We start from the raw sequence: 25,792 nt of genomic DNA, 5'->3' as shown, positions 1-25,792 counted from the left end.
TCTCCCCAGTGGGCAGCGAGGTTTGCCAGGGGGCGGGCGGCACTCCTTTCCAAACCATGCGTCATCCCTCGCGACTTTCCCAAGGTGGAGGCTTCCTGCTAAGGATACAACCCACCTACCCCTTAGGGAAGGGAGGCTGGAAGGGGCGAGGCCCTCACTCCGGGGGAGCAGGCCACGGACAAGGCGAAGGAGCAGCCGCAGCTTCCTTTTACCCAACACGCTTTATTTTCCTTGGTGGCTGATCACCTAGAGTGTAAACAAGCCCACGTCCCCGAGGGACCAGCGATCTCAGGGCTTCGACGTGGGCAAAGGCAGTGAGTGCATTAGGAACGGACTGGCTACAGCTGCCTCCCGCTGGGGAGAACTGAGCCTCTGCAGAGGGGGGAACCAAGTGTACGTGGGCGGAGGGAGAAGGGGAGGCCCCGAAAGCCGGGGTCTGCACGCGGCCTGGCCCCCGGTGCTCAGAGCGTCAGCCCACGCTCGCTGAACAGCTGCTCCAGGGCCTCTTCCAGCTGCCGGTTTGTTCCCCGAAGCCCCTTCACCACCTGCGCCGCCCACTCGAAGTATTCCTGCACTCGAGGTTCTGACCACCCTGCGCGAGAGTGGACAGGAAGCTGCTGTCCACTTCCGGGAAGGTGTGGTGCAGGGCCCTGGCCCGAGCTCCCAATGGGGCGATCTGTGCTGAAAACCTCAGAGGGTGGCGGGTGGGACCCGCGGAGCCACCTGCGGCCTCCCGAGGGCTGCTCCCTCCCTTCCCCCAGGGCCAGCAGGGGAGTGCGGGGTGGGGAGCGTACCCTCCGGGGTGCAGCGCTTGAGGTCTCTCAGATTGTACAGCTTGTCGGCCAGCTTCACCAGTTTGGCCCCCGGGCTGCTGTGGGGCGCGTGCTCCACCTGCAGCCGCTTTCTCTCCAGCTTGGGCAGAGTCTTGTCATCTGTCACCTCCTCCACCAGGCGCCGCACCTGCGCCCCAAAGTGCAGCTCCACCTCGTCCAGGGTGGTGTCCGTGTCCTCCACGGTGTCGTGGAGCAGGGCCGCCTGGGGACAGGCTCCCGTTCAGCCACGCGATGCCAGTCCAGGGGTGCCCATTGCTGAGGGTGTGTGTGTGTGGGGGGCCTGAACCCTCCTGAGAAGTGGGGCAGTTACCTGTAACACCACAATGTCAGTGATTCCCGCCTCATGGGTCAGGATCCGAGCCACACCTGGCGGGCGGATTGGGATGGGGGTGGGGGTGGGGGGTGAGATGGGGGCAAAACAATGAGTGAGACCGGAGGGAGCCGCGAGATGGCGGCTGTGGGGTCGTGGGCAGCCAGATAGAGACCCCCTCACAGGCTGGGCGACCCTGGGCAAGTCCTTTACCCTGCTTGGGTGTCAACCGTGCGAAGGGAGCAGTCACGCTTACTGCGCCGGGTTGCAGTGCGGCCCACCTGGCCTGCCGCACGGACGCTGCCTGCACAGCGCTTGGCACAAAGTGGGCGCTCAAGGAAGCGCACGGCCCCCGCGACCCCTTCCGGGTCCCCCCCCAGCCCCCGCCCCCAGGCGCCGCGACGGTTGCTCCCCGGCCGGGCGCGCCCACCGATCGGGTGGTTGATGTAGGGTGTCCTTTCGGGGTCCTTCCGGCGCTGCTGCCGGTGCTTGCGAGCCGCGAAGTCTGCGGCCTCCAGCAGCTGTGCGGCCTCGGAGCCCATGGCGCGGGTGGGGCTGGCCACTGCGCTCGCGGGCGTCTAGAGCGCCCCCTGGCGCCGCGGAGGCCCTCATTGTTGCAGCCAGCTAAGAGTGGGCCTGGGGCTGACAGCCTGGGCACACAGGACCACGGGGCGGGAAGCAGCGCCCGGCTCGGCGTGTCCTGCTGGGTTATACGAAAAGCGTAGCGTGGCTCCCTGGGAGCCCACAGTCAGTGGAAAGATATGAAAAAAAAAAAAAAAAAGTAGCCTCACAGTGTGCGGAGCCTGGGGCACTCCACCCAGCCGGTTTCCACCAGGAAAGACTAAGCGATCTCCAGGTGCTGGGAAAACAGTTCTCCCCGCAAGGATGAGCCAGGAAGCCCGAGGGCCTGACCTTCTGGGAAGCTCAGGCTGCCCTGGGAGCCCGGCCCAGCCGCAGCAATGTTTCTACAGGAACTGCCCTGGTTCTTGGCGCTGGAACAGAATTGGTGTTGGCTGTGGAAAGCCATTAGGGCGCCTCCTGCTCCAGTCCCCAGGCACCTGCCTCGGCACCCCCCCCGGGGGGGGGGCGGAGGGTGGCAGGTGTTTGTCCCTGTTGTCCTGGGAGCATGACGCTGTGAGGCCCCGGGTAGGCACTGGAAAGACACCGAACTCAGCCAGCTGGTGGCCACGGGGCTTCTGGAAATGGCAGGTATGAGGGAGGAGGGGTTCGAGGCACCTGGGGACCCCCAGAGAGCCTCTCGGTGACATGGAGTTGCCTGGTGGCCACGCGCCATCCAGTCGGATTGGGAACTTCTGTTTAGGCGGGCGGCTGGGCTGGTGAGGCTCAGGGGAAAGGTTACCAAGCAGGGCTCACCCTTGGTCTCCATGTAGTCTTGCTGGTTGCTACGCTGCACAGGGAGGGAGCTGGGGTCCCTGGGGGCTGAAAGAGAGGGGTGAGAACTCCCAGGGCTTCCACGGGCAGCCAGGGAGCTGCAGAACAGGTGGCAAGGAGCTCACCCAGCTCCTGGTGCCTGTCCTGGGGGCTCACGGCCCCACTTCTCGCTCACCCTCCATTCCGGGCCGGTCCCCCTTGCGCCCAGAAAACCTCAGGCGCGAATTCCACCGAGAGACACAAACCCGGTCCCTTTCATCTCTCTCCAGAAGCCTGGGACAGGGCAGCTCCAGCAGGGTTGTGGGCCCACGGCCTGGCGGCTTTGATCTTGTATTCTGTCTGCAACCGCGGCCACGCCGAGGAGATGCTGGGGTTCCTAGCACCAGGGCGGAGGCCGAGGTGACCTCTCATGGGCTTCCAGAAAAGGGGGCCCGGCCCCTCGCCCACAGGCCTGTGGGTGGGGCTACTGCTGCTCCTGGGTCCGGGGTCCCGTGCTCGGCCCACCTCTCTCTCAGGTACTGCGCTTCCCGGGCGTTTTGCGGGCTGCTGGGGGCGGAGGGGAGGAGAAGGGAGCCTGCTTTTCTGGCGTGGGCAGGCCCCTCCCGCTGGCCTCCAGCCCCCGTGCCTCTCTCCTCAGCTTTGGCCCACCACCCCCACTTGTGCCAGACCAGCCCGGACGCCGACGGCCGCCTCCACCGGGGTTTCTTCTGCCCTCGGCTCTCCGACGCCCCGGAGGAGGCCTACTGCTGCCACCTGCGGGCTGCCGAGGGCTCCTGCTGCACGCGGGCAGAATTCGAGGCCCTACACCGAGTCAACCTGTCCGCCCTTCCGCCCCCGCCCATCCTCAGGTGCGGACCCCAACCCGGAGCCACCGACCAGGGGTTCTAGGATCCGGGGCTCTGTTCCCAGGTTCCGGGGTGGAGTGGGGTGGCGAGTTTGCAGTTTGCGGATTAGCGCGGGGACAATGAGCGAAGTCCCGTCAATCATGACACACACTTCTGCAATGGAAAAGTGCCGGGGGCTGCGGGAAGTGGGCACCCACCCTGAGTCAAGGGGTGTGTCGTGAGGCAGAGGGGGTCGGGGCGGCTCAGAAGGGCCTGTCGCGCGTGGATTACACCCAGGATGCCAGTGTCCATCCAAATGTGTGCGCCAATGAGTACGTGAAGATCTACATTTCTCTGCTGCTAACACTCTCTCCTCTCCCATAGGGGCCCGGGCCCGCTCCTAGCGCTGGGCCTCTACAGCCTGCTGCTGGTGGCCCTAATGACCACAGACCTGGTGCACTTCTGCCGTGGCCGGAGCCCGCGCCGGGGCCGCCGCGCACCTCCCTCTAGGTCCTCGGCGGCTCGCCCCCTACGGGTCTCCGCGTGAACACGCAAGGCACGCCTGGGGCCCTCTCTGCGCCTGCGCACGGAGAGCCCCGCCCCGCCTGGGCAGCACGTCCTCTCCGTGGCTCCGCCCCTTCCCTGACACAGCGCTGGGCGGGGCCTCTCGCGACGGCTTCCGGAGCCTAGACACACCCCCGCCCCAGAGACTGCGGCTGCGCGGGGAAGGGACATCGGCTCTGCGATGACTGTGAGTGGTCCAGGCACCCCCACCCCGAGCCCCGGCCCGCCGTCCCGGGGTACGAGGCTCTTCCCGCACCTCCGCGCCCCTTCCCTGACCATACCCTGGCCACCGCCTCCCGCGTTCCTGGCTCTGCACGGCGCTCGCCCGCGGGCCGCGCTCCCCGCTCCCTCTCCCCCGAGCCCACCGCGACGCGGCCCGCCGCCCCCTCCCCACAGGCCAGCTCGGCGGAGCAGCTGCGGAAGCAGGGCAACGAGCTGTTCAAATGCGGAGACTACGAGGGCGCCCTGGCGGCCTACACCCAGGCCCTGGGTCTGGGCGCGACGCCGCAGGACCAGGCCGTCCTGCACCGGAACCTGGCCGCCTGCCACCTCAGGCTGGTGAGGAGCCCCAGCCTGGCCACCCCGCTTTGTCACATGTCTGGGGGGCCGCGGAATGGATGGGAGGGGCGTGGGTGACTGCCACGCGGCCGGTCCCCGGGAGGGGGGGACCCTCCGCTCAGGCACCTGCTCTCTCACAGGAGGACTATGACAAAGCCGAAGCCGAGGCATCGAAAGGTAGGCGAGCGCCGGCTCGTGACACGGGCGACAATCCTGGGGCCACTGCATCACCACCGCGTCTGCTGCTGTGACCCCCTAGCTCGCCTGCCTCCTCCCTTCGCACTTGCTGGGGCCTGCCCTTTTCACAGCTACCTGTACCTTGTCTGGGGCTGGAGTACCGAGCCCCACCTCTGTCTCCCACCCCCACCCCCACCCCTTCCTCTGGCCCTCCAGAGCTTTCTCTCCTGCTCTCGCCCGGACACGGTGGCCTCACGGGTGCTGACAAGCTCCTGTTTGTGCTCAGCCATCGAAAAGGACGGCGGGGACATCAAAGCGCTCTACCGGCGGAGCCAAGCCCTGGAGAAGCTGGGCCGCCTGGACCAGGCCGTGCTGGACCTGCAGAGATGCGTGAGCCTGGAGCCCAAGAACAGAATCTTCCAGGAGGCCCTGCGGAACATCGCGGGCCAGATCCAGGAGAAGGTATGGGGGATCCGGGCACCGAGCGGTGGTGCCGGGTGGTGGTGCGGGGGTAGGCACAGCTCCCTGGGTGTGGGCGCGCAGGATGGTGCCCGGCGAAGAGCAAACTACAGGTGCAGCCTGGTGCTGGTAGTTGTCACCGCTTAAGTGGTGAGATTGGGGGGCAGGGCTCGTGTGACTGCTGGCGGGGGTGGAAATTGGTACAACGTCTGGAAGTGTTAAATGCTCATAATCTGTAATCTACTATATTTACCCCCCCCTTTGGTACGTTTTATTTATTTATTTATTTATTTGAAAGGCAGAGTGACAGAGAAGGGGAGAGATGGAGAGAGAACGCTTCCATCTGCTGGTTCACGCCCTAAATGCCCGCAACAGCTGGGGTTGGGCCAGGCTGAAGCCAGGAGCCCCGAACTCCAGCCAGGTCTCCCACGGGAGTTCAGGGACCCTAGCACTTGGGCTGGCTGCCGCTGCCTCCCCAGGCGTGAGTGTTAGCAGGAAGCTGGATTGGAAGCAGACTAGACAAGACAGACCAGGCACTCTGATATGGATGTGGGTGTCTAAGCTGCAGCTTCACCTGCCCACCACAGACACCTACCCCAGTGTGTTCACTTCTTGCTGTTTTCCCTGGAGCAGGGGCGAGGGAACCTTTTGTCTGCCAAGGGCCGTTTGGATCTGTCCACCGTCATTATGGGCCATAGAAAATGATGGACTTAAAAAGCAGCCTGCTGTAGTTTGCGGAATTTTGAGTCTCTTCGGTGGTTGCCTTGGCCAGAACAAATGATTTCGCAGCCTTATATGGCTCAGACACTGAACGTTCCCCACCCCTGCCCTAGAGAGGCCTTGCCTGCGTGCACGAGTTTGTACGCGTGTGTTTATTGCAGCCTTGTTTCTAGTAAGGAAAACTTGGAACTCGCCTAAATGCCTGGCAGGAGGGGAATGGCTAAATACCAGGGTGATGTCGTCACTGCAGACTCCCGTGTTGTGGTTACTCAGAACAGGCGGATCGGAGGCAATGGGAGAGCCGGCCAATGAGGAAAGACTGCTCAGTAACACACAGTGTGTTAAAATGGTCCCCCACACCGAAAACTGCTTTACCCTGGGGGGTGGGCGTCCAAAGGAAAGGACGAGTATATCAAAATGGTAACACTGTGACCTCTGGGGAAGGAAGGGGAGTGAGTGGAGTCCCTGCGTCATCCCTTAACTGTTTTAAATTTGAGAGGCAGAGATGGGTTCCTGTCTGCTGGTTCACTCCCCAAGTGCCCACAACAGCCAGAGGTAGACCAGGCTGAAGTGGGAGTCTAGGTCCCCCACGTGGGTGGTGGTGAGCCAGTTATTTGAGTGGTTACCAGTGTCTGGCAGGAAGCTGGAATTGGGAGCGGAGCCAGGACTTGATAAGGGCCCAGGTGTACTGAGGACAAATGCCTGCCCGTCAGTATTTCTCAAAGAAGGAACGGTGTGTGGTACACGTGTTTCAAAGCTAGTGGAAACAGAATCTAACGATCGCCATGAGCTACCGCCAAGCCTGTGTCAAGCAGCTACTTTGGTGTTAAAGTGGGCGTTGGTGCTAGCAGTTAAGAGGCAGCTTGGATGCCTGCGTCCCGTATTGGAGTGCCTGGGTGCACACCCCAGCTCCACTCCTGTTTTTGGCTTCCTGCTAACGCGCATCCTGGAAGCAGCAGTAATGGGTCAGTGACTGGGTCCCTGTACATGAACTTCATGGACCTGCCGGTCAGCCTGGCCCCGCCCTCTAGTGGGCATCTGGGGAGTGAACCAGGAGTTAGGAGTTCCCTGTCTGTGTCTCTCTGCCTCTCAATCAAGGGGTAGGGTGGGGGAGTATATACGTATGTATGTATATATATATATTTAAGCTGTCTTAAAAAGCGTGCTGACATGTTGTAAGTAACGTAATGGAAACACTTTACCGAAGGTTGGGAGCTAGGAAGGCAGAGCGCTTTCCTGATACCAGCACTGTGTGGTTGGCAGCAGCTGCCTGGAGTCCTGTGTTGAGAAGGACCAGGAAGCAGACTCCCCGGGTTTAGCAGGGGAATCCACCACCACTGATGAGTCATGTCTGCCGTGGATGCGAGAAGCGGAGGGGAAGGTGGGAGGTGCGCTGGCCTTGTGACAGAGAGACCGAGGTTGGGGGGGGAGGGGTTCTTCCATCCACTGGTTCCTATCCCAGACAGCCAGAAGTGTGCTGATCCGAAGCCAGGAGCTTCCTCTGGGTCTCCCACGTGGGTGCAGGGGCCCAAGAACCTGGGCCATCTTCTACTGCTTTCCCAGGCCATAGCAGAGAGCTGGATTGGAAGTGGAGCAGCTGGGACTTGAACCGGTGCCCATGTGGGATGCCGGCACTGCAGGCAGCAGCTTTACCTGCTGTGCCACAGCACAAGTCCCATTCAGATGATTTTCTAAAGAAAACTGAATAATTTTGGAGCTAAAGAGCATTAGCACGTCCTTACAGCCTGCCAAGTCCCTTGCACCGGGTGTAAATGCCAGTGCTTACGCCGCCAGGACAAAGATGGCACCACTGGGGGCGAGTTTCCTCATAGCTGCCCCTGCTTCCCAAGCAGGAAGTCACTCAGAAAGGAAAGCAGCCGCGGGAAGCTCCGGAGGAGCTGCCCGGCGAGTCTCTTCCGGCCCAAGGTGCTTATTGGGAGCCCATGCATCCTCACTGGGCCTCCCAGAGATGGCAGGGGACAAGCGGGGACACGCAGTGCCCATGACCCAGAGGTGATTTCTTCCACGCGTGTGGTTTCATCACAGGTGCGGTACATGTCCTCAACGGACGCCAAAGTGGAGCAGATGTTTCAGATACTGTTGGATCCAGAAGAGAAAGGCACCGAGAAAAAGCAAAAGGTATGGGCCCCGGACTCCCGCTGGGGCTGCCCGTCACAGTCCACTTCCTGTCTCCTGCCGGCCTGGTCTGCTGCACCTGGGCTTGTGGGGCCTGGCCAGGAGCTCTGAGGGCCTGGGGCCTTGGCAAGAGCCAGGGAGAGGGTGCGGTATTTATGGAGCTCCTTGCCGGCCAGGCCCTGTGCCAGGAGCTGGGTGGGTGGAGGTGGTTGAGCCGCGTCCCTTGAGGCTCTGTGGGGGACTCAGGACCCCATTTACTCCAACCATCAACCCCGAGGGCGGGCTCTGCCCGCTTCCGAGAGGTTAAATTCATGGCCAAGGCCACCTAGCTGCTAAGTGGAGGAGTGAGGTCCAGCGCTCGGGGCCTCTGCCCTGTCCCAGGCCATGCAGTTTGGCGGTTATGACCCACATCCTTTGCCACAGGCGTCTCAGAACCTGGTGGTGCTGGCCCGGGAGGATGCTGGAGCTGAGAAGATCTTCCGGAGCAATGGGGTTCAGCTCCTGCAGCGCCTGCTGGACACGGGAGAGACGGACCTCATGCTGGCTGCCCTGCGCACCCTGGTTGGCATTTGCTCTGAGCACCAGTCACGGGTAGGTGGGCAGGGGACCTAGTGACAGCTTCAGTCCATTCAGCCGTCTTGTCTGCTGTCCCTCATCTGATTCCAAAAGAATCAGAAGGTAGAGGCCTACGACTAGAAAGGAGAAATTAAAATGGCACACACACACCAACGTGCGTTGGGATGGAGTGGGGCCAGCCCACAGCACCCCGAACGCTCCCCAGTGTGGGTGTGCAGGTGTGGCCCAGGCTTTCCTGGATCTGCTCACATGGAGGTAGCTGGCCTCTGGCTCCTTCAGCATGCTGCCCAGCAAAGTCTAAAGATCCAGCTTGCATTTCTTCCTCCCAGGGGTGATGTGGTCAGTGATGGCACCGCAGGGGCAGTGACCTGGTTCTCAGGTGGCCCGTGCTGTCCCCAGTCCTGCTCCTGGGCCAGGGTGGTGAAGTCTGTGCCCCTAGCTCTCCCCCAAGCTGCCTCGTCCTCAGAGCGGGAACTTGACCCCCGGGTGCTGATCAGAGTCTCACTGTGAAGTGTTGGGTAAAAGCTTGTCGGGTCAGGCTTGGGCTGTGTTTCTAGGACTCCCGTTGCTAAGAATGGAAAAACTGTGAAGGAACAGGCCCAGGCAGACCCGCTGGGTTTGCCCAGCTCAGAAATGGGGTGGAGAGGCCTCACCGGCCCATCTCATGCATTCCGCATCCCCAGAACAAGGACAGACCTCAGCGCGGGGACGGGGGAAGGATCGGGTGTCCGTGGGCCTGCTGTCAGGTGGCTTTGTCAGGTTGACGTGTCTCCCAGCTGCTCTCAGAGCCACAGCACCAAGCAGAGCAGAGGAAGTGGGGGACTCTGTTTCCTTTAGAAAGTCTTTCCATCAAATTTTTTTTTTTAAGATTTATTTATTTATTTGAAAGTCAGAGTTATACACAGAGAGAAGACAAGGCAGAGGGAGAGAGAGAGATAGTGTCTTCCATCTGCTGGTTCACTCCCCATTTGGCTGCAGCAGCCGGAGCTGAGCTGATCCGAAGCCAGGAGCCAGGAGCTTCTTCCTGGTCTCCCACGTGGGCACAGGGGCCCAAGGACTTGGGCCATCTTCCACTGCTTTCCCAGGCCATAGCAGAGAGCTGGGTTGGAGGTGGAGCAGCGGAGATACGAACCGGTGCCCACATGGGATGCTGGCACTGCAGGTGGTGGCTTTACCCTTAGGCCACAGTACTGGCCCCTCCATCAAAATTATCCTGGTAGCTCCCTGGCTCACGCCGTAAGACACTTGGAGCCGGTCTTCCCCCCCGGATGTCTCCTGACTGTCTGGCCACAGCTCTGACTCATGGTAGGGATCTCCGAGCTTGCCCTTCCTCAGCCGGAGGCCTCTGTCCACCTCTCTCCCGCCCCAGACGGTGGCAACCCTGAGCGTGCTGGGAACTCGGCGAGTGGTCTCCATCCTGGGCGTGGACAATCAGGCCGTGTCCCTGGCCGCCTGCCACCTGCTGCAGGTCATGTTTGATGCCCTCAAGGAAGGCATCAAAAAGGGCTTCCGAGGCAAAGAGGGCGCCATCATTGTGGGTGAGTGGGAGCGGCTCTGGGGCCCTTGGGTGGTGCTGTTCTGGGAGGGAGGGCCTGCCTGCCAGCCGGGCTGGTTCCTTTAGGACCTGGTAGCCACAGGTCATGCGGGAATATGGGGCGGTGACGGTGTGCTACCCTGGATTCGAAGTGGCCAGGGTGTCTTAGGGGAAGGCAGACGCTCGGCCCGTGGCCTAGGATGCAGACACCTCTTCCCTGTGGCTCCCTGGGGTTGGGGGGAAGGCGGAGGGTCAGAGGGCCAGGCCACTGTGGAGCCCACTGGTGTCATCTTGTTGCCAGATCCTGCCCGGGAGCTCAAAGTCCTCATCGGGAACCTCCTGGAGCTGCTGACGGAGGAGGGGGTCTCCGGCCAAGGCCGGGACAATGCCCTGACCCTCCTGATTAAAGTGGTGCCCCGCAAGTCTCCTAAGGACCCCAACAACAGCCTCACCCTCTGGGTCATCGACCAAGGTGGGTGAAACAGTTCACAGGCACTGGCCTGAGTGGCTGACACGAGGGATGTGGCAGCCGAACCCAGCCACGTGCCTGCAGCCGAGTGCATCCCGGGGGTGCTCACCCTGCACCTCTGTGGTCAGAGAAGCACGAGTTGAGGTCTAGTACGTCATCTCGCACTGCTCTTCCCCCGGAGACGGACAAAGCGAGCTCGGCACAGGCCCCACGTGGGCACACCTGTGGGGCACACCTGTGGGTCCTTCCGAGGGTGCTTCAGCGTCTCTTTCCCAGTGACCCTGCAGCAGGGATACTAGGTCCCCCTCCGTCCATTCTTTCTTTTCTTCTTCTCCTTTGATTTTTCTTTTTTGAAGATTCACTGGGGGACGGTATTATGGCTTAGCAGGTTAAGCCCTCACCTAGGATCCCAGCCTGCCACAAAGGCACCAGTTCATGTCTGAGCTGTTCCGCTTCCAGTCCAGCTCCCTGCTGATGTGCCTGGGAAAGAGGTGGAGTTCCAGGCTGCTAGCCTGGCCCAGCCCTGGCCACTGTGGCCATCTGGGGAGTGAACTAAAGGATGGAAGATCTCTCTCTTTCTCCCTCACCCTCTGGGACTCTGCCTTTCAAATAAATAAACCTTTTTAAAAAATTTTATTTGAAAGGAAGGGAGAGAGAGACCAATCTTTCATCATCTGGTTTGCTCTCCAAATGGCTGCAACAGCTGGGGCTGGGCTAGGCTGAAGCCAGGGGCCCAAGGACACAGGCCATCTTCCGCTGCTTTCCCAGGCGCATTAGCAAGGAGCTGGATCAGAAGTGGAGCAATCAGGACTCAAACCAGCACTCAGAAGGGTTGCTGGCTGTGGCACAACACCAGCCCCTGATACCTCTTATCAGAGGTACCACAGATGAGCAGCCAGGAAGCCCCAGGACTGGGCACCCTGGGCTGGGCCAGCATTCAGCTTCACTTACCAGCGCTTTGCCTGACCCTCCAGCTGCCACCCAGGTAGTGGACCGGCTGTATAGGTCCTCGAGCTGCTGTTTTTAAAAAAAAAAAATTTAAGATTTTTATTTTATTCGAACAGCAGAGTGACAGAGAACTTCCACCCGCTGATTTACTCTGCAGGTGGCCACAGTGGCCGGGGCTGAGCAGGGCCAAAGCCAGGAGCCTGGAGCTCCACCCGGGTCTCAGGCTGCTTTCCCGGGCACGTTGGCAGGGAGCTGGCTCGGAAGTGGAGCAGGCAGGCCTCGGCTGGGACTCGCGTGGGATGGCGGCGTTGCAGGCGCTCGGCTAACTTGCTCCGCCACAACGCGGGCCCTGCAGAGCTGCTCTTGAGGCCGTCGTCCCAACTCCGACTCATCCGGGGGAGCCGGGGCTGCTTCTCCGCGCGGCTCCCCAGCAGCCGCCTCCCTTTTCCTGTGCTGGTGGGCGCTGGTGTTCCGCGGCCTAGGCAGGCTGTCTCTGCAGGTCTGAAGAAGATTCTGGCGGTGGGGGGCTCGCTGCAGGACCCCCCGGGGGAGCTCACGGTGACCGCCAACAGCCGCATGAGCGCCTCCATCCTTCTCAGCAAGCTCTTTGACGACCTGAAGTGTGACGCCGAGCGGGAGAACTTCCACCGGCTCTGCGAGAACTACATCAGGTCCGGCTGCCGCGGGAGCGCCCGGCTCCGAGGGGGGGGACGCCAGGGAGAGACCAGCCTTGGGGAGGCCCCAGCCGGCGTGCGTCCTGCGTCACAGCGGCCCCACCAGGCTTGTTCGTGGTGGATTTTCCGAGGACACAGCAGGCTCTGAGCTGCTCCCTGAGCGCTCACTGCACACGCGGGAGCCCGGGCACTGCGCTGTCTGCTCGCACTCAGGCGTCCTTATCCTAAGGAGCTCACAGCTGTGCAGGAGACGGCCGTGACACAGTAACCAGAGCGCCTTCAGCTGCTGCTTTTTTAAGATTGATTGATTGATTTGAAAGGCAAAGATAGGGAGAGACAGAGCTTCCGTCCACTGGGTCACTGCTCCAGTGGCTGCAACGGCCAGTGATGGGCCCGGCTGAAGCCAGGAGGCAGGAGCTTCCTCCTGGTCTCCCACGTGGGTGCAGGGGCCCAAGCACCTGGGCCATCTTCCGCTGCTTTCCCAGGTGCATTAGCAGGGAGCGGGATCGGAAATGCAGCAGCCAGGACTCAAGCCGGTGTGGGGGGGGGGGGATGTTGATGTCACAGCAGCGGCTTTACCTGGGGCCACAACGCCGGCCCCAGTCTCATAGCGTAGGAAGGGACTCAAACAGGAGTCTGTGGGCGGGCACAGCGCAGACGAAAGCAGAGGTGGATTGGCCACGGTCGCCAGCGTGGAAACGCCCGCCTCCCCTTGGCAGCTTTTCTTGCTGCTCTGCCCAAGTCCTGCGGGTGTCTGCCCCGTGGAGGGATGGGAGGGAAGGGGCGTCCCTTTCCTGCTTTCGTGTGACAGCTATCGTCCTGTGCCCCGCAGGAGCTGGTTTGAGGGCCAAGGGCTGGCCGGAAAGCTACGGGCCATCCAGACGGTGTCCTGCCTCCTGCAGGGCCCTTGTGACGCCGGCAACCGGGCCTTGGAGCTGAGCGGCGTCATGGAGAGCGTGATCGCCCTGTGTGCCTCTGAGCGGGAGGAGGAGCAGCTGGTGGCCGTGGAGGCTCTGATCCACGCAGCCGGCAAGGCCAAGCGGGCCTCCTTCATCACCGCCAACGGCGTCTCGCTGCTGAAGGACCTGTACAAGCGCGGCGAGAAAGACAGCATCCGCATCCGGGCCCTGGTGGTGAGTCGGGGCGGGCGGGCGGGTGGTGCAGCCGGGTGCCGGCCCGCTCTGTCTTGGGGCGCGGCCTCAGCACAAGACTGGGCCTGCAGGGGCATGTGCCGTCCCCAGGAGCGGGAGGCTCAGGAACTGTGCAGCCTTGCATGGGCACCGAGCCCCGCGTGTCTCCGTCCCGTGAGGGTTTGACCTTGGCTGAGTTCCTCTTGCAAAGACTTTCTGTGGATGACATGGAGAGGAACTGCAATTCTTCCTGTAGGCTGGGAGGGACTGGGACCCAGCTCAGCCCTGTGGCCGCCCCAGTGGCTGGTTTTACTACCTGAGGCTCTAAAAGGTAGCTTGGTGTGTGCGTGGGGGGTGCTGATTGTGTGTTTACGCCAATCAGGAGTCTTGGCAGAGTGCCAGGGAGAGAGCCCAGCCTCTTCCCTGGGCCTGGCAACCGGTCTTGCCCTCCTCCTCCAGGGACTCTGTAAGCTCGGCTCGGCTGGAGGGACCGACTTCAGCATGAAGCAGTTTGCCGAAGGCTCCACCCTCAAGCTGGCCAAGCAGTGTCGGAAGTGAGTAGGCCCGCTGTGGCTCCCCCACAGCTCAGCTAGGCCCCAGAGATGGAGGCTGGATTGGGGGTGGGGCCGCCTCACTGCCCCCGGCAGACCCTCCGGGGTCCTGGTGCATGGCCTGCATCTGTATCCGTGTGGTGCCTTGGCCCTGGCTTTCCCCCATTGTCCTGTGTGCCTCCTCCCCCCGCCCCAGTTCTGAAGGCCGTGCACTGTCCTGCCTGCCCCCAGGTGGCTGTGCAATGACCAGATCGATGCGGGCACGCGGCGCTGGGCTGTGGAGGGCCTGGCCTACCTCACCTTCGACGCTGACGTGAAAGAGGAGTGCGTGGAGGACGAGGCCGCCCTGAAGGCCCTGTTCCAGCTCAGCCAGGTGACTCCATGGGGCCCTGCTGTCTCCCTGGGGACTCCGTCCAGGAGCAGAGCTGGCAGGCCTTGGCCAAGGGCTCCTGTGCGGCTGCTCTGTGGAAAGATGGAGTCAGGAGGTCAAGTGTGTGGGCTCCCAGTGCCTGGGGCCGGGGGCGGTTCCTGGAGCCCTCCTGGTGTCCCGCCTAGGGTAGAGTGGACCTCTGCACCGCCCTAGCCGACTGAACGCCCCTCTGCCCCACCAGTCTGAGGAGAGGGCCGTGCTGTTTGCCGTAGCCTCAGCCCTGGTCAACTGCACCAACAGCTACGACTACGAGGAGCCCGACCCCAAGATGGTGGAGCTGGCCAAGTATGCCAAGCAACACGTGCCCGAGCAGCACCCGAAGGTGAGCCGGCTGCCAGAGGGCTGGGGCTTCCCCACCATCAGGACTGCTCCCCCCGGGCTCCCGCAGCCAGAGAGCGCCTTGTTTGCGCGCTGCTTCCCTCTCCCTGTCCAGCGAGCCCGGGCCCCTCTCTAAGCTGCCCCCTTCCCCAGGACAAGCCGAGTTTTGTGCGGGCCCGCGTGAAGAAGCTGCTGGCGGCGGGCGTGGTGTCGGCCATGACGTGCATGGTGAAGACCGACAGCCCGGTGCTGACCGGTTCCTGCAGAGAGCTGCTGTCCAGGTGAGGCCGCGCTGGGGGAGCCCGACCTCCTGCTCCCGAGCCTCGGGCTGCCTGGTGACTGCCCAGGGAGCAGGTCCTAGGCTGCCTGCCTTGGCTGAGCCTGGGGGTGACCCTCTCCGCCCACCCCCTGCAGGGTCTTCCTGGCTCTGGTGGAAGACGTGGAGGACCGAGGCACTGTGGTCGCTCAGGGAGGGGGCAAGGTAAGCCGGCCTGGGGGAGCGACCTCCTGTGGACTGAGCCTTGCCGAGGGGCTGGGCACGCTCCTCGGCATCCCTCCCTCTGCTGAGCTCCTGAGCTCACCTCCTTCCCCCTTGCCTCGCTTCCTCTGTGGCCCCAGCACCCAGCGCCATCCGCGTCTGCCTGCATAGGTGTTTGAGCAGGTGCAGCGGTAGCTTCGTGGGAGACTGCAGACAGGGACGAAGAGGCTGAGCGGAGAGAGAGGAGCAGCGGGGCTGCCTCTGGCCTGCTTATGGGCACCCATGGTCTCGTCCCCACAGGCGCTGCTCCCGCTGGCCCTGGAAGGCACTGACGTGGGGCAGACAAAGGCGGCCCAGGCTCTCGCCAAGCTCACCATCACCTCCAACCCGGAGATGACCTTTCCTGGAGAGAGGGTAGGTGTCTAACCCTACCCTGGTGTCTACCCTGGCCCTGGCCACTCCTTTGCCCCCTCACTGGACCCTGATGGCCTGTGGCCTGACCTGTGGCTCCTCCCGGGGACCAACAGGAAGTGGCAGCTTTGCTGTGCCCTGCAGTGGGGAGCGAAGCCTCAGAGGGCGGCACTCTTACGGTGGACTCCCCCGGATGGGATGGGGGGTTCTGCGGCCAGTGGGCCTGACAGACGGGGTTGTGTTATCACAGATCTACGAGGTGGTCCGGCCCCTTGTCTCCCTGTTGCACCTCAACTGCTCAGGTCTGCAGAACTTCGAGGCGCTCATGGCCCTGACAAACCTGGCGGGGATCAGCGAGAGGCTCCGGTGAGGCCCCGTGGGATGTGGGGCCTGGGCTGGGCTTCAGGATTCGGATGAAACCCCGCAGAGCACTTTACAGTTTGGAAAACACGTGTTGGCTGCTTGAGCCTCCTCTTCTGCAGGAGACAGGGCAGGGGAAGCAACAGGGCCTCGGGCGGTAGCGTCGTGGGGTCTGGAGTCCGACTCCACGGGTTCACATCCTGGCTTCGCCAGTTCCTGGCCTGTAGCCTCCAGCGAGTTAGCTCAGTGTCCGCCCGAATGGATGACTTGGTATCGAGCTCGCAGTAGTGGTGAGGAGAGCTCAGGGAACACACATGTCAGCGTATCTAGTACGGAGGTGCCAGGCCTGCAGCTGTGAGCCCGACCAATACGAACATCATAGCTGTTGTTGCCGATTGGCACCTGGGGCACATTTCTCACTACTCGGCCTGTTTTCTCTTTTGTGAAATACAAGGGCACTTCAAAAAGTTCACGGAAAATGGAATTGAAAGTTTGTTTTGTTGCAGAAGAATTTGAAATTCATGCATGAGAGATCTTCCAAAAGTTCATGGTAGTTATTATGCTTTTACTTATTTATTTAAGAAGTATCCCTTGTGTAATAAGAGGATCTATTCATTTATTTGGAAGTGTCTGTTACAGAGACAGCTTCTCTCCAGAGGCTGGTTCACTCCCCAAATGGCTGTAATAGCTGGGGCTGCGCCAGCTGAAGCCAGGAGCCAGGAGCTCCCTTCCAGCTCTGCCCCGTGGATGGTGGGGACCCAAGCACTTGGGTCATTTTCTGCTGCCCTCCCAAGCCATCAGCAGGGAGCTGGATTGGAAGTGGAGCAGCTGGGACCTGAACCGGTGCTTATGTGGGACGCTGGGGTCACAGGCAGTGACTTAACCTGCTGTACCACAGTGCCGGCCCTGCAAGCTAGTTTTTATGGAGAAACTAGGCATTGGTTGCACAATTATTTTTGCACCACAATAAACTTATCTTTTAATTCCATTTCCCATGAACTTTTTGAAGTGCCTCTGTAGTCACGATCCACTGGCACCTCACCGTGGTGCTGGTCAGGATAAGGGCTCGGATGTTGCTATTAGCCTCACTGTCACCACCGCCCTGGTCCCCCACCTCCTAGTTCTGAGCGTTTTCCTGAGCCTGGTTGGAAGGCTGAAAACCACTGCACTTCCTACCTGGTGCTGAAGGCGGGGTCCTGGGACGTCAGCAAGGGAAGCCATCCCCAGGGCTCAGTCGCACGGGGATGTGGCGAGGGGTCGGGGTGGACGCGGGAGCTCTGATGGTGCCGGCCCCTCCGCCCCCGCCCCACAGGCAGAAGATCCTGAAGGAGAAGGCCGTGCCCATGATCGAGGGCTACATGTTTGAGGAGCACGAGATGATCCGCCGGGCAGCCACGGAGTGCATGTGTAACCTGGCCATGAGCAAGGAGGTGTGGTGGGGCCCGGGGGCCACCACAGGCCGGCGGGGCGGGGGTCTGGCTCTGCACCCTGCTGACCTGGTCCGCCGCCCTCATCCGGCCGCAGGTGCAGGACCTCTTTGAAGCCCCAGGCAATGACCGGCTAAAGCTGCTGGTGCTGTACAGCGGAGAGGAAGACGAGCTGCTTCGGAGGGCGGCTGCCGGGGGCCTGGCCATGCTCACCTCCCTGCGGCCCTCGCTCTGCAGCCGCATCCCCCAAGTGGTCAGTGCCTCTCTGGGGAGGTGGGGGCGGGACTTCCTGCACCGTGGCAGTTGTGGGGGGCGGGGGCAGGTCCTAGGCTGGGGCAGGGGGCGGTCCCTGCCGTGGTTGAGCCCGGAGCCCGTCGCCCGCTTGGCGGTCACGCCTGCCCTCTTTCCCGCAGACCACACACTGGCTGGAGATCCTGCAGGCCCTGCTGCTGAGCAGCAGTCAGGAGCTGCAGCACCGGGGCGCCGTGGTGGTGTTGAACATGGTGGACGCCTCGAGGGAGGTGGCCAGCACTCTGATCGAGAGTGAGGTGCTGGAGATCCTGCTGGTGCTGGCCAAGGGCGAGGAGGGCCCGGTGACGAGGGCCGCGGCAGCCTGCCTGGGGAAAGCAGTGGAGTACGGGCTCATCCAGCCCAGCCGGGGTGGGGAGTGAGCCTGCCCGCGCCCAGCGCGCTCACGCACGCTACCTGTTGCAGCACAGGGAGCAAGGACTGAAGCGGCGTTGGCTGGCGAGGCCCTGGGCTGCAGGCGCTCCTGCCCCTCCTCCCCATTCACGTCCTCTGCTCTGCATCAGAGCCACATTTGTCACCCAGCTCTGCTCTGCCCGCACTGCCTCCACCTCACTCAGGGGCCCTCTGAACTACTGTAGACAGCCGGGGTGGGCACGGCGCACCCCGGCTCAGCCCTGACTGCTGGGGCGAAGGCAGCCTCACTAGCTGTGAGCGTCACCTTGGCCAGCCAGCAAGCCTGCCCAGCCCTCTAATAAACGTGTGTGGAACTCAGGTGTGTGCCCCATTCCTGAGCAGGGAGGGCGCTGTGGGTGGGGGTCCCAGGCTGAACCCTGGGTGAGTGTAGCAGCAGGGCCACCTCTGTGGAAGGGATACAAGGGATTCTCCACCCCAGGGCCCACTGAGTGGTGTTTTTTAAAAAAACATTGGGCCAGCATTGTGGCGTAGCCGGTAAAGCCACTGGCTGTGACATGGGCATCCTATATGAGTGCCGGTTCAAATTCCCGCTGCTCCACTTCGGATCCAGCTCCCTGTGCCTGGGAAAGCAACATAAGAGTGTTCGGCCCTTGTCATCCATGTGGGAGACTTGGAAGTGGCTCCTGGCTTCGGCCTGGCCAGGCCCTAGGCGTTGTGGCCATGTGGGGAGTGAACCAGGGGCTGGAAGCTCGCTCTCTAACTGTGCCTTTTCAAATAGATAAATCTTAAAAAAAAATAAGTTTTTTTTGAGTGAGGCAGACATAGCTCCCATCCACTGGTTCACTCCCGCCGTGCCCCGCACAGCCTGGCAGGTGTCAGGAGCCAGAAGCGATCCCGGTCTCCCGTGGGAGTGACAGAATCCAGACCCTGTTCCGGCAGCAACCTGAGCCGGGGCTCCGACCTAGGCTTGGCCCCTTAGTCCTATTGAGGGTCAAGGGATAAGGCTGGGTGCAGACTTTCAAACGCTGGCCTTCCGTACGTCTCATCCTTAGAGTGTGAATTTTGTGTGACCTATACGGTGGGTTCGGCACTGGCGTGTGCCCGGGAAGATCCGGCCCCGCCCACAGCGCGCCCTGGTTGGAGGAAAGGCCTGGGCGGGCCATCCGGGAGTCTGTTTCCGCTCTGAGGGCTAAGCCAGGTTTGCAGCTCATTGGTTCAGCAGAGGTAATTGAGAGGCTCTGAGCCAATCAGTGGGCGAGGAGCGCCCCGAGGCGCCTGCCAGTAGGGCTGTCGGTCTGGGGCTGAGAGGAGGGGTCGTCATGGAGCCGTCATGGGTACTCCTTAAGTGCTTCGGAGCTCCACTGCGAGCTCGGCGGACGCCTCCGGGGGCAGGGCCACGTCTGCTGCGGGGATCGCTGCCCTTCGCGGAGCGGCCTGCAGCGGTCCGCCCGCGGCCGAGGGCCGGTTCCCTCCAGCGCGGGCCGTGGGCGCGGCTGCCGTGAGGCGAGCGCCCCGCGAGGGGGCGTCACCGCGCCCGCCAGCGATTGGCCGGGGCAGACTGCCGCCGCCAATGGCCGGCTCTTCCGGCGCGCGGCTCTTGAATCTGTTTCCCCTGGCGCGGACCCCTGCCCGGCTGTCTCTTCCAGAAAGCCTTGCCTGAGGCGGCGGAGGGTGCGGGGCCTAGGTGGAGGTCAGCGGCCCGCGTGCGTGGGGAGTGGACACGGAAGGGGTCGGGGCCGCCGGCAGCTGTGGGCGCCAGGAATGGCCGCGACGTTCGTAGCGAGCCGGCCAGGCCGGAGCAGCGGCGCCAGCCCGAGTGCGTGCTCGCGGCGCGGCCGTGTGGGTCGGCGACAGTCACGGCCCTGCCCGGCGGGGAGCACGGAGCGGGGGGGGGCGTCTCCAGCCCCCGGGATCACGGGCGGGGACAGGGCAGGTGCCCCGGGGCGGCAGGCGGCCGTCGTGGGAAAGCCGCGAGCGCTCCCGCCCGGGCCATGCGCCCCAAGCCTCGGCGGGGTGAGCAGGTCGGGCCTCCCCCCATTTCGCAGATCCCCCGGAAGGCCGGAGACTGCGTGTCCCGCCAGGGCCTCGCCGCGGGGCAGCCAGCACAGGGCGCTGCCGGACATGGCCGAGGAGCGGCCAGGGGCCTGGTTCGGCTTCGGTTTCTGCGGCTTCGGACAGGCGCTGGGCTGCGGGCGCGGGCGCCAGGTGCACAGCCCGGAGCCGCTGCGGGCGGGCGCCGACGTCTGCTGCGTGAGCGCCGCCTGGAGCTACACGGCCGTCGTGACCCGTGAGCGCCCCGCAGCGTCCCCAGAACGCCCCTCACCCTCTCCCCGGCCCCAGGTGCTCGGCCCCTAATCCCGCCCGCTCTCCGCCCCGCAGGTGGAGGCCGCGTGGAGCTGTCGGGCTCCGTGAGCGGCGCGGCGGGCGGCTGCAGGGCTGCGTGGGCCACAGAGGGGCTCGTCGCGGTGCTGTGCGGCGGGCCGGGACCCGAAGCCGAGCTGCAGGCCTGGGCGCCCGAGTCGGCGCTGCGCGGGGAGCCCCTCTGGGCCCGGAAGGTGCCGCCGGAGCCCGAGGGAGAAGATGGGACGCGCGGCGAGGCCCGGGCTGGACCGCTGCCCCTGCTGCCCTGCGCCCGCGCCTACGTGAGCCCGCGGCCGCCGCTTTATAGACCTCTGGCCCCGGAGCTGCGGGCGCGCAGGCTGGAGCTGGGCGCGGAGCACGCCTTACTGCTGGGCGCCGAGGGCCAGGTGTTCTCCTGGGGCGGGGGCAGGTGAGTTGGGCGTGGCCAGGTGGAGGCCGGAGTGGGATTGTGGTGGAGGGAGTCCCTTGTGTTTCTGCGGCTGACAGGAGTCCCTCTCCCTGGCTCAGGCACGGACAGCTGGGCCACGGGACTCTGGAGGCCGAGCCGGAGCCACGGCCGCTGGAGGCGTTGCAGGGCCTGCGGATGGCCGAGGTGGCCGCGGGGGGCTGGCACTCCGTGTGTGTGAGTGGTGAGTGACCTAGAGCCTCTCCAACGAGCCGGGGTCTTGTCTAAACCTTCCTCATCCTCTTCCAGTTTGGGTGGCTGGTCTGGCCAAGCCTTCTTCCAAACGAGCATCCGCTCATTTATGACCTCTATAAATGCCTCCCCAGTCCAGCCCCTCTGCCTGTGCCTCCCCCGGCACCCGCTCCCACCTGCTCTACCTGCACCCCCCCTCAGTCTGCCACCAGCCAGAGCCGGCTCAGTCAAGCACAGGTACTCCCTCCGCGGAGCAGGGAGAAGTGGGGCCAGAACGAAGAGGTCCACTTTGGCTAGGTGGAGTCCCCCCGCCCCCACCCCGGCAGGTGGTCCCGGCACAGATATGTCCCAGGTTCTTGGAGCCCATACAGAGAGGATGGGGCTGGGAGCACATGGTCTTTGTCCAGGCCCAGGACTTCGGACTTAGGTCACCTGTAGCTTTAATGAGGCCCGGTGCCTTCCCCGCCCCCTTATTCTCTAAGTGTGGGCCTAGGTTGGCAGCCAGACTCTGGGACCCCTGGACTGGAGGAGGGAGAGCAGAGAGTTGCAAACAGAAGGAATTTGAGGCCTCAAGTGTGGTGTAGAGACTGAAACATAAATGCATCAAACTAGACTTTCCTCGCTCCAGATCCTCACCCTGTGCCCACCAGATCCTCACCCTGTACCCATGACCTTGGGCCTTGCCTTGGGAGGGGCAGGGGAGCTCCGGTGGATGGAGCGGGGTCCACAGCTCCGTGGGTCCCCTTGGTGTCTTTCAGAGGCTGGGGATATCTATGTGTGGGGCTGGAATGAATCAGGGCAGCTGGCCCTGCCCGCCCGGAGCCTGGCAGAGGACAGAAAGGCCGTCGGGAAAGGTGAGGCCACCTCGCTTCGGGGCCTGAGAGCGCTGAGCGGGAGTGGTGAGGGCTGGCGCTGTGGCGCCGCGGGCTAAGCCGCCACCTGTGGCTCCCGCCTCCCGTGTGAGTGCCAGTCCCGGCTGCTCCGCTTCTGATCCAGCTCCCTGCTGTGGCCTGGGAAGGCAGTGGAAGACGGCCCGCGTCCTTGGGCCCCTGCACCCACGTGGGAGACTCAGCTGGAGTTTCTGACTCTCAGCTTCCCCCTGTCTCAGCCCTGGCTTTTGGGACCATTTTGGGGTGATGAACCTGTGGATAGAAGAGCTAACGGTCGTGGTTACAATCCTTGCATAGCCACCAGCCCGCAGGAAGATGGCTGCGAAGCGGGGAGAGCAGCCGCGGGTGAGGACGGAGCCCCCGCGGCCTTCATAGCCGTGCAGCCCTTCCCAGCCTTGTTGGATCTCCCACTGGGGGCAGAGGCGGTCAAGGCCAGCTGTGGGTCCCGGCACACGGCCGTGGTGACACGTGAGTGGGCGGGGCGGGGTGGGACCCCTTCGGGAGCGGCCGCCCCGGTGGCCTGTCCTGTTGGCACAGGGAAGACCCTGCAGCAGGCTAAACTTCCTACAGAAAGGAGGTTTGTTTCAGCTCCTGGTTCTGAAGTGCAAGGTCATGGCCTCCTTGTGGCAGAGGTCTGAGTGGCGCAGACAGCACACGTGTCTGTGTCTCCCTCTGCTCCACCCTGAGCCCCGTACTTGGGTGAAGTTGCCATCCCTGCTCGCCTCACAGAGGGAATCACATTTGCACACAGGAAGCCTCGCGAGACACTGAGAACCATCCAAAGCGAGCCCTGCCTCCCTCAGCAGCTGAGCCCCCGGTTCCCCCAGGAGCTCCCGGAATCCCAGGCCCGGAAGGTCCTTCGGGAAGGAGACTTATGTTCTCCAGCCTTTGCATGCCCCGTCCAGCCCCTGAGAATCCCGCCCCCCAACTCAGCCAGCGTGAGACAGGCCAAGCCGTCGGCGCAGGGGAAGGCATGAGCTTGTTGTCTGTTGTCAGAGATGTGCTGACCACCCATGCGGCTGTGGCGTGTCCCAGGCCAGGCGAGACGAGCGCCCTGTCACCGACCATTGTGACAGCCGCTTCTGTCCCTTTGTTGCAGGAACAGGCGAGCTCTACACCTGGGGCTGGGGTAAGTGACAGGTTGGTTTCTGGGAGAGGGAAGAGCTGGGAGGGCCGCACAGGTGACACGGCCAGGCAGACGGGGCAGCAGGGGTCAGCTGCTTGGGAGGATGGGGCCTGAAGCGCCAGGGGCGCCCTCCCTGGGCTTGGACAGATCCAGGCACACCCAGAAGGTCGGGGATGGGGCAGGAGAGGACGGAGGCAGTGCGATGGCGCCTACCCGCCTGTGGTCCTGCAAGGCCAGCATTCAGCAAGTGTGCTGCTGTCCTGGCCCCAGGCCGAGGAGTGAAGAGGAGCACCCTGGCTCGGTGGCAGGGGAGCCCAGGGGAGCCTCCTCCCTGAGGCTTTGGGGCCCTGGGCTGCCCTGGAGTCGCAGCGCAGGCACCGGCGGGGTCGGGGGCATCGCCAGGAGGGAAGCAGCAGGGCCCAGCGCCTCGTTTCTCTTCAGGGAAATACGGACAGCTGGGCCACACGGACGCCGCCAGCGTGGATCGGCCCTGCCGTGTGGAGTATTTTGTAAATGAACAACTCCAAGTAAAGGCTGTCACCTGTGGGCCCTGGAACACCTACGTGTACGCTGAGGCGAGAGGGACGAGCTGATACACCTGTGTGTGTGTGTGTGTGTGTGTGTGTATACACAGTTATATAGAAAAATGTGTAAGACAAACGTATTGTATATTTAGAGATTAAAAACCTGTGGAACTCCCATCTGGATGAAGGCAGTTCATTGGTAGCACCCAGAGGTCCTGCCTTGGCCCCTTCCCATGAGAGCCTTCCCCTTAGAGGCGGGGCCTTCGCTTGTCTGCACTTGAAAACCTGTCAAGTGCTGCCCAGGGCCAGCGTTGATCGTTTTGGGCCGTACGGGATTCCTCTGTGCGAGTGGAGCCCAGGCTGTGAGTTCCTTTGTTGACGGTCACATGTGTGGTCTCTGGTTTCTGGCTGTGGCGGTGCCGCGTGGGCACCTGTGCCTGGCACGTGTGCACGGGTTCTGATGCAGAACGCCGAGGGTGGAACTCGGAGGTCCCAAGGCACCTCTCACCACAGGACAGCTGTATACACCCACAAGTAGTGTGGGCTTTGCTGTGACCCACACATCACGTGGATGAGCACCGGGTGTATTTACTTCCTTAAATCTCGATTTATTTTATGGATGTGAAGAGATCGCTCACCCACCGGCTCACCCCCAACAACCGCACGACAGCTCGGGTGAGCCAGACCAAAGCCAGGAGCCAGCAACCTGATCAATGGAGCCCTCACCCACTGCGTCCCGGGATGCACAGTAGCGGGACGGAGCCAGGACTCAAAGCCAGATGCTCCAGTAAGGGGTGTGGGTGTGCAGCATGTGGGTTCAGGGACTCAAATACTTGGGCCATTTTCTACCGCTTTCCCAGGCCATGGCAGAGGGCTGGCTCGGAAGTGGAGCAGCCGGGACTCGAACCGATGCCCATGTGGGATGCCGGCACTGCAGGCGGCAGCTTTAACCCGCCGTGCCACAGCGTTGGCCCCAGTTGTATAGTTTTTAAAATTTATTGTAGAGACAGAGAGAGAGCTCCCCTCTGCTGTTTCACTCCCAGACCTTCAAACCTCCGGCTGGGGACACCATCCACGCCCCCACAGGGTGGCCGGCAGCCTCGCCACTGCTCCCACACCGGCATCCGCAGGAGGCCAGCGTCGGTGTCCAGCGGCGGGCGCGGAACCGTGGCGCTCTGACGTGGAACGTGAGCGTCTCGGCCAGCAGCGTCGTAACCACTCGGCTGGACGCTCACCGGCCCTCTCGTTCCGACTGTTCTGCCCGCTTGTGTCGGTTGCTAGGAGAGGAAAGCTGTGTGCGGCTGCACCCGTGGATCCCTCCGTTTCTGCTCCGTTGTACCGGTGCTGCTTTGCGTGTCTGGAGGCTGTCCTGAGGTGCGTACCCGGACGGGAGGGGGGTGTTGCTGAAATGGTGGAGCAGGGAAGCCAAGGCACCGTCTCCACAGAAGCAACTCACTAGCTGGCAAAACCCACCGGAAGCAGCCTGTAGAGTCTAAAGCGAGTTCCAGCCTGACAGCCGGGCCGGCGCTGTGGCACGGCCCGCAGAACCGCTTCCTGCAACACCAGCATCCCACGTGGGAGCGGGCTCGAGACCCGGCTGCTCCTCTTCCCATCCCGCTCCCTGCCAATGCACCTGGGAAAGTAGCGGAAGATGGCCCGCATGCTTGGGCCCCGGCATCCACGTGGGAGACCCAGAAGCTCCTGGCTCCTGATCAGCCCAGCTCTGGCCATTGTGTCCATTTTGAGAGTGTGCCAGTGGATGGAAGACCTCTCTCTGTCCCTCCCTCTGTAACTCTGCCTTTCAAATAAATAGGACAAGACTGACGAGCACCAGGGAGGCTGGCATGAAGCGGTTGTTTCTCTGTGGCCCCAGCGCCACGGCCTTTGCAGTCCTGCACCCTGGCGGCGGGGCCGGAGAACCACAGCTTGCACGCGGGAGGCACCAGCAGGCGCCAGAGGGCACGGCACGGGGCTTTGGGAGAGCAGTGGCGGGCGTGCGTGCCGCCTTCCCGAGGAAGGCGTCGCCAGGCATCTGAAGGCCCAGTCGCCGTGGACTCAGCAGCGTCTGCAGTGAGCGAGATTCTGCCCGAGCCTGGAGCGGAGGCAGCCTAGGATCAGGACGGTGTGTGGTGCCAGGACAGCGACTGGGACGAGAGCGCCCACTGTGAACAACAGGACGCCCGACTGCTGCTTCCTCTGTCCGGGATTCCCTGTGCGCGAGGGGCACGCGGTCCCTCTCACTGGCCACTTTCCTCGCAGAGGCCAGGCTGCTGACCAGCTCCTTCGCCCCCTCCCTGCGCGCCTGCACAGCC

The 25,792-nt window shown here is 63.0% G+C and overlaps 4 protein-coding genes and 1 long non-coding RNA gene across 11 annotated transcripts; 4 read left to right on the top strand and 1 right to left on the bottom strand.

Moving 5' to 3' along the window:
• Window positions 1–202: 202 nt before the first annotated feature.
• Window positions 203–1,736, bottom strand: HDDC3 (HD domain containing 3). The gene is made up of 4 exons (XM_002721486.5): window positions 1,574–1,736; window positions 1,144–1,199; window positions 795–1,035; window positions 203–592 (listed from the first exon to the last, which is right to left on the bottom strand). Exons 1-4 carry the CDS (start codon window positions 1,683–1,685, stop codon window positions 462–464), a joined length of 540 nt encoding a protein of 179 aa, XP_002721532.1. The 5' UTR covers window positions 1,686–1,736; the 3' UTR covers window positions 203–461.
• Window positions 1,737–2,808: 1,072 nt separating this feature from the next.
• Window positions 2,809–4,044, top strand: LOC103352497 (shisa like 1). Its single transcript, XM_008275323.4, has 3 exons — window positions 2,809–3,050; window positions 3,173–3,383; window positions 3,744–4,044. Exons 1-3 carry the CDS (start codon window positions 2,945–2,947, stop codon window positions 3,904–3,906), a joined length of 480 nt encoding a protein of 159 aa, XP_008273545.2. The 5' UTR covers window positions 2,809–2,944; the 3' UTR covers window positions 3,907–4,044.
• UNC45A (unc-45 myosin chaperone A) lies at window positions 3,983–18,299 on the top strand. Of its 2 annotated transcripts, XM_008275321.4 has the most exons (20): window positions 3,983–4,110; window positions 4,320–4,481; window positions 4,622–4,658; window positions 4,945–5,120; window positions 7,884–7,976; window positions 8,397–8,564; window positions 9,919–10,087; window positions 10,385–10,555; window positions 12,000–12,171; window positions 13,007–13,307; window positions 13,764–13,858; window positions 14,087–14,228; window positions 14,467–14,607; window positions 14,757–14,884; window positions 15,018–15,084; window positions 15,382–15,495; window positions 15,743–15,858; window positions 17,165–17,282; window positions 17,377–17,532; window positions 17,693–18,299. In XM_008275321.4, the coding sequence occupies exons 1-20, from the start codon at window positions 4,105–4,107 to the stop codon at window positions 17,948–17,950; spliced, it is 2,790 nt and encodes a 929-aa protein (XP_008273543.1). In that variant the 5' UTR covers window positions 3,983–4,104; the 3' UTR covers window positions 17,951–18,299. The 2 variants fall into 2 exon arrangements, with proteins under 2 accessions (XP_008273543.1, XP_008273544.1); XM_008275322.4 differs by lacking the exon at window positions 3,983–4,110 and having other exon boundaries at window positions 4,326–4,481; window positions 4,875–5,120.
• Window positions 18,300–19,491: 1,192 nt separating this feature from the next.
• Window positions 19,492–23,657, top strand: RCCD1 (RCC1 domain containing 1). 6 transcript variants are annotated; one of them, XM_070054554.1, is made up of 8 exons: window positions 19,492–19,632; window positions 19,988–20,229; window positions 20,322–20,712; window positions 20,811–20,932; window positions 21,699–21,794; window positions 22,128–22,298; window positions 22,930–22,959; window positions 23,398–23,657. In XM_070054554.1, exons 2-8 carry the CDS (start codon window positions 20,064–20,066, stop codon window positions 23,547–23,549), a joined length of 1,128 nt encoding a protein of 375 aa, XP_069910655.1. In that variant the 5' UTR covers window positions 19,492–19,632; window positions 19,988–20,063; the 3' UTR covers window positions 23,550–23,657. The 6 variants fall into 6 exon arrangements, 5 of the variants coding, with proteins under 5 accessions (XP_069910655.1, XP_051690280.2, XP_069910653.1 ...); XM_051834320.2 differs by having other exon boundaries at window positions 19,513–19,645; XM_070054555.1 differs by having other exon boundaries at window positions 19,628–19,758.
• A 473-nt stretch (window positions 23,658–24,130) lies between these two features.
• Window positions 24,131–25,061, top strand: LOC138844742 (uncharacterized). Its single transcript, XR_011381051.1, has 3 exons — window positions 24,131–24,267; window positions 24,762–24,854; window positions 24,926–25,061. It is a non-coding gene; the product is annotated as an uncharacterized lncRNA (long non-coding RNA).
• The last annotated feature ends 731 nt before the right edge of the window (window positions 25,062–25,792 follow it).

Source organism: Oryctolagus cuniculus, chromosome 12 (assembly GCF_964237555.1).
Source record: "Oryctolagus cuniculus chromosome 12, mOryCun1.1, whole genome shotgun sequence".
Taxonomy (NCBI): domain Eukaryota; kingdom Metazoa; phylum Chordata; class Mammalia; order Lagomorpha; family Leporidae; genus Oryctolagus; species Oryctolagus cuniculus.
Note: the sequence above shows the minus strand (reverse complement) of the source record. Positions and strands in the feature narration are given on the sequence as shown.

What these genes read in the sequence shown, in the direction of transcription:
- LOC103352497 (XM_008275323.4), top strand. Translation starts at nt 2,945, where the DNA reads ATGGGCTTCCAGAAAAGGGGGCCCGGCCCCTCGCCCACAGGCCTGTGG. An exon ending in TCGGCCCACCTCTCTCTCAG is followed by an intron (nt 3,051 to 3,172) that starts GTACTGCGCTTC and finishes CTCTCTCCTCAG; the next exon opens with CTTTGGCCCACCACCCCCAC. An exon ending in CCGCCCCCGCCCATCCTCAG is followed by an intron (nt 3,384 to 3,743) that starts GTGCGGACCCCA and finishes CCTCTCCCATAG; the next exon opens with GGGCCCGGGCCCGCTCCTAG.
- RCCD1 (XM_070054552.1), top strand. Translation starts at nt 19,704, where the DNA reads ATGGCCGCGACGTTCGTAGCGAGCCGGCCAGGCCGGAGCAGCGGCGCC. An exon ending in CAGAAAGGCCGTCGGGAAAG is followed by an intron (nt 21,795 to 22,127) that starts GTGAGGCCACCT and finishes ATCCTTGCATAG; the next exon opens with CCACCAGCCCGCAGGAAGAT. An exon ending in GCTCTACACCTGGGGCTGGG is followed by an intron (nt 22,960 to 23,397) that starts GTAAGTGACAGG and finishes GTTTCTCTTCAG; the next exon opens with GGAAATACGGACAGCTGGGC.
- UNC45A (XM_008275321.4), top strand. An exon ending in TCCGCATCCGGGCCCTGGTG is followed by an intron (nt 13,308 to 13,763) that starts GTGAGTCGGGGC and finishes CTCCTCCTCCAG; the next exon opens with GGACTCTGTAAGCTCGGCTC. An exon ending in TGCAGAGAGCTGCTGTCCAG is followed by an intron (nt 14,885 to 15,017) that starts GTGAGGCCGCGC and finishes CACCCCCTGCAG; the next exon opens with GGTCTTCCTGGCTCTGGTGG.
- HDDC3 (XM_002721486.5), bottom strand. Translation starts at nt 1,685, where the DNA reads ATGGGCTCCGAGGCCGCACAGCTGCTGGAGGCCGCAGACTTCGCGGCT. An exon ending in CTACATCAACCACCCGATCG is followed by an intron (nt 1,200 to 1,573) that starts GTGGGCGCGCCC and finishes TCCGCCCGCCAG; the next exon opens with GTGTGGCTCGGATCCTGACC. An exon ending in CTGACATTGTGGTGTTACAG is followed by an intron (nt 1,036 to 1,143) that starts GTAACTGCCCCA and finishes GCCTGTCCCCAG; the next exon opens with GCGGCCCTGCTCCACGACAC.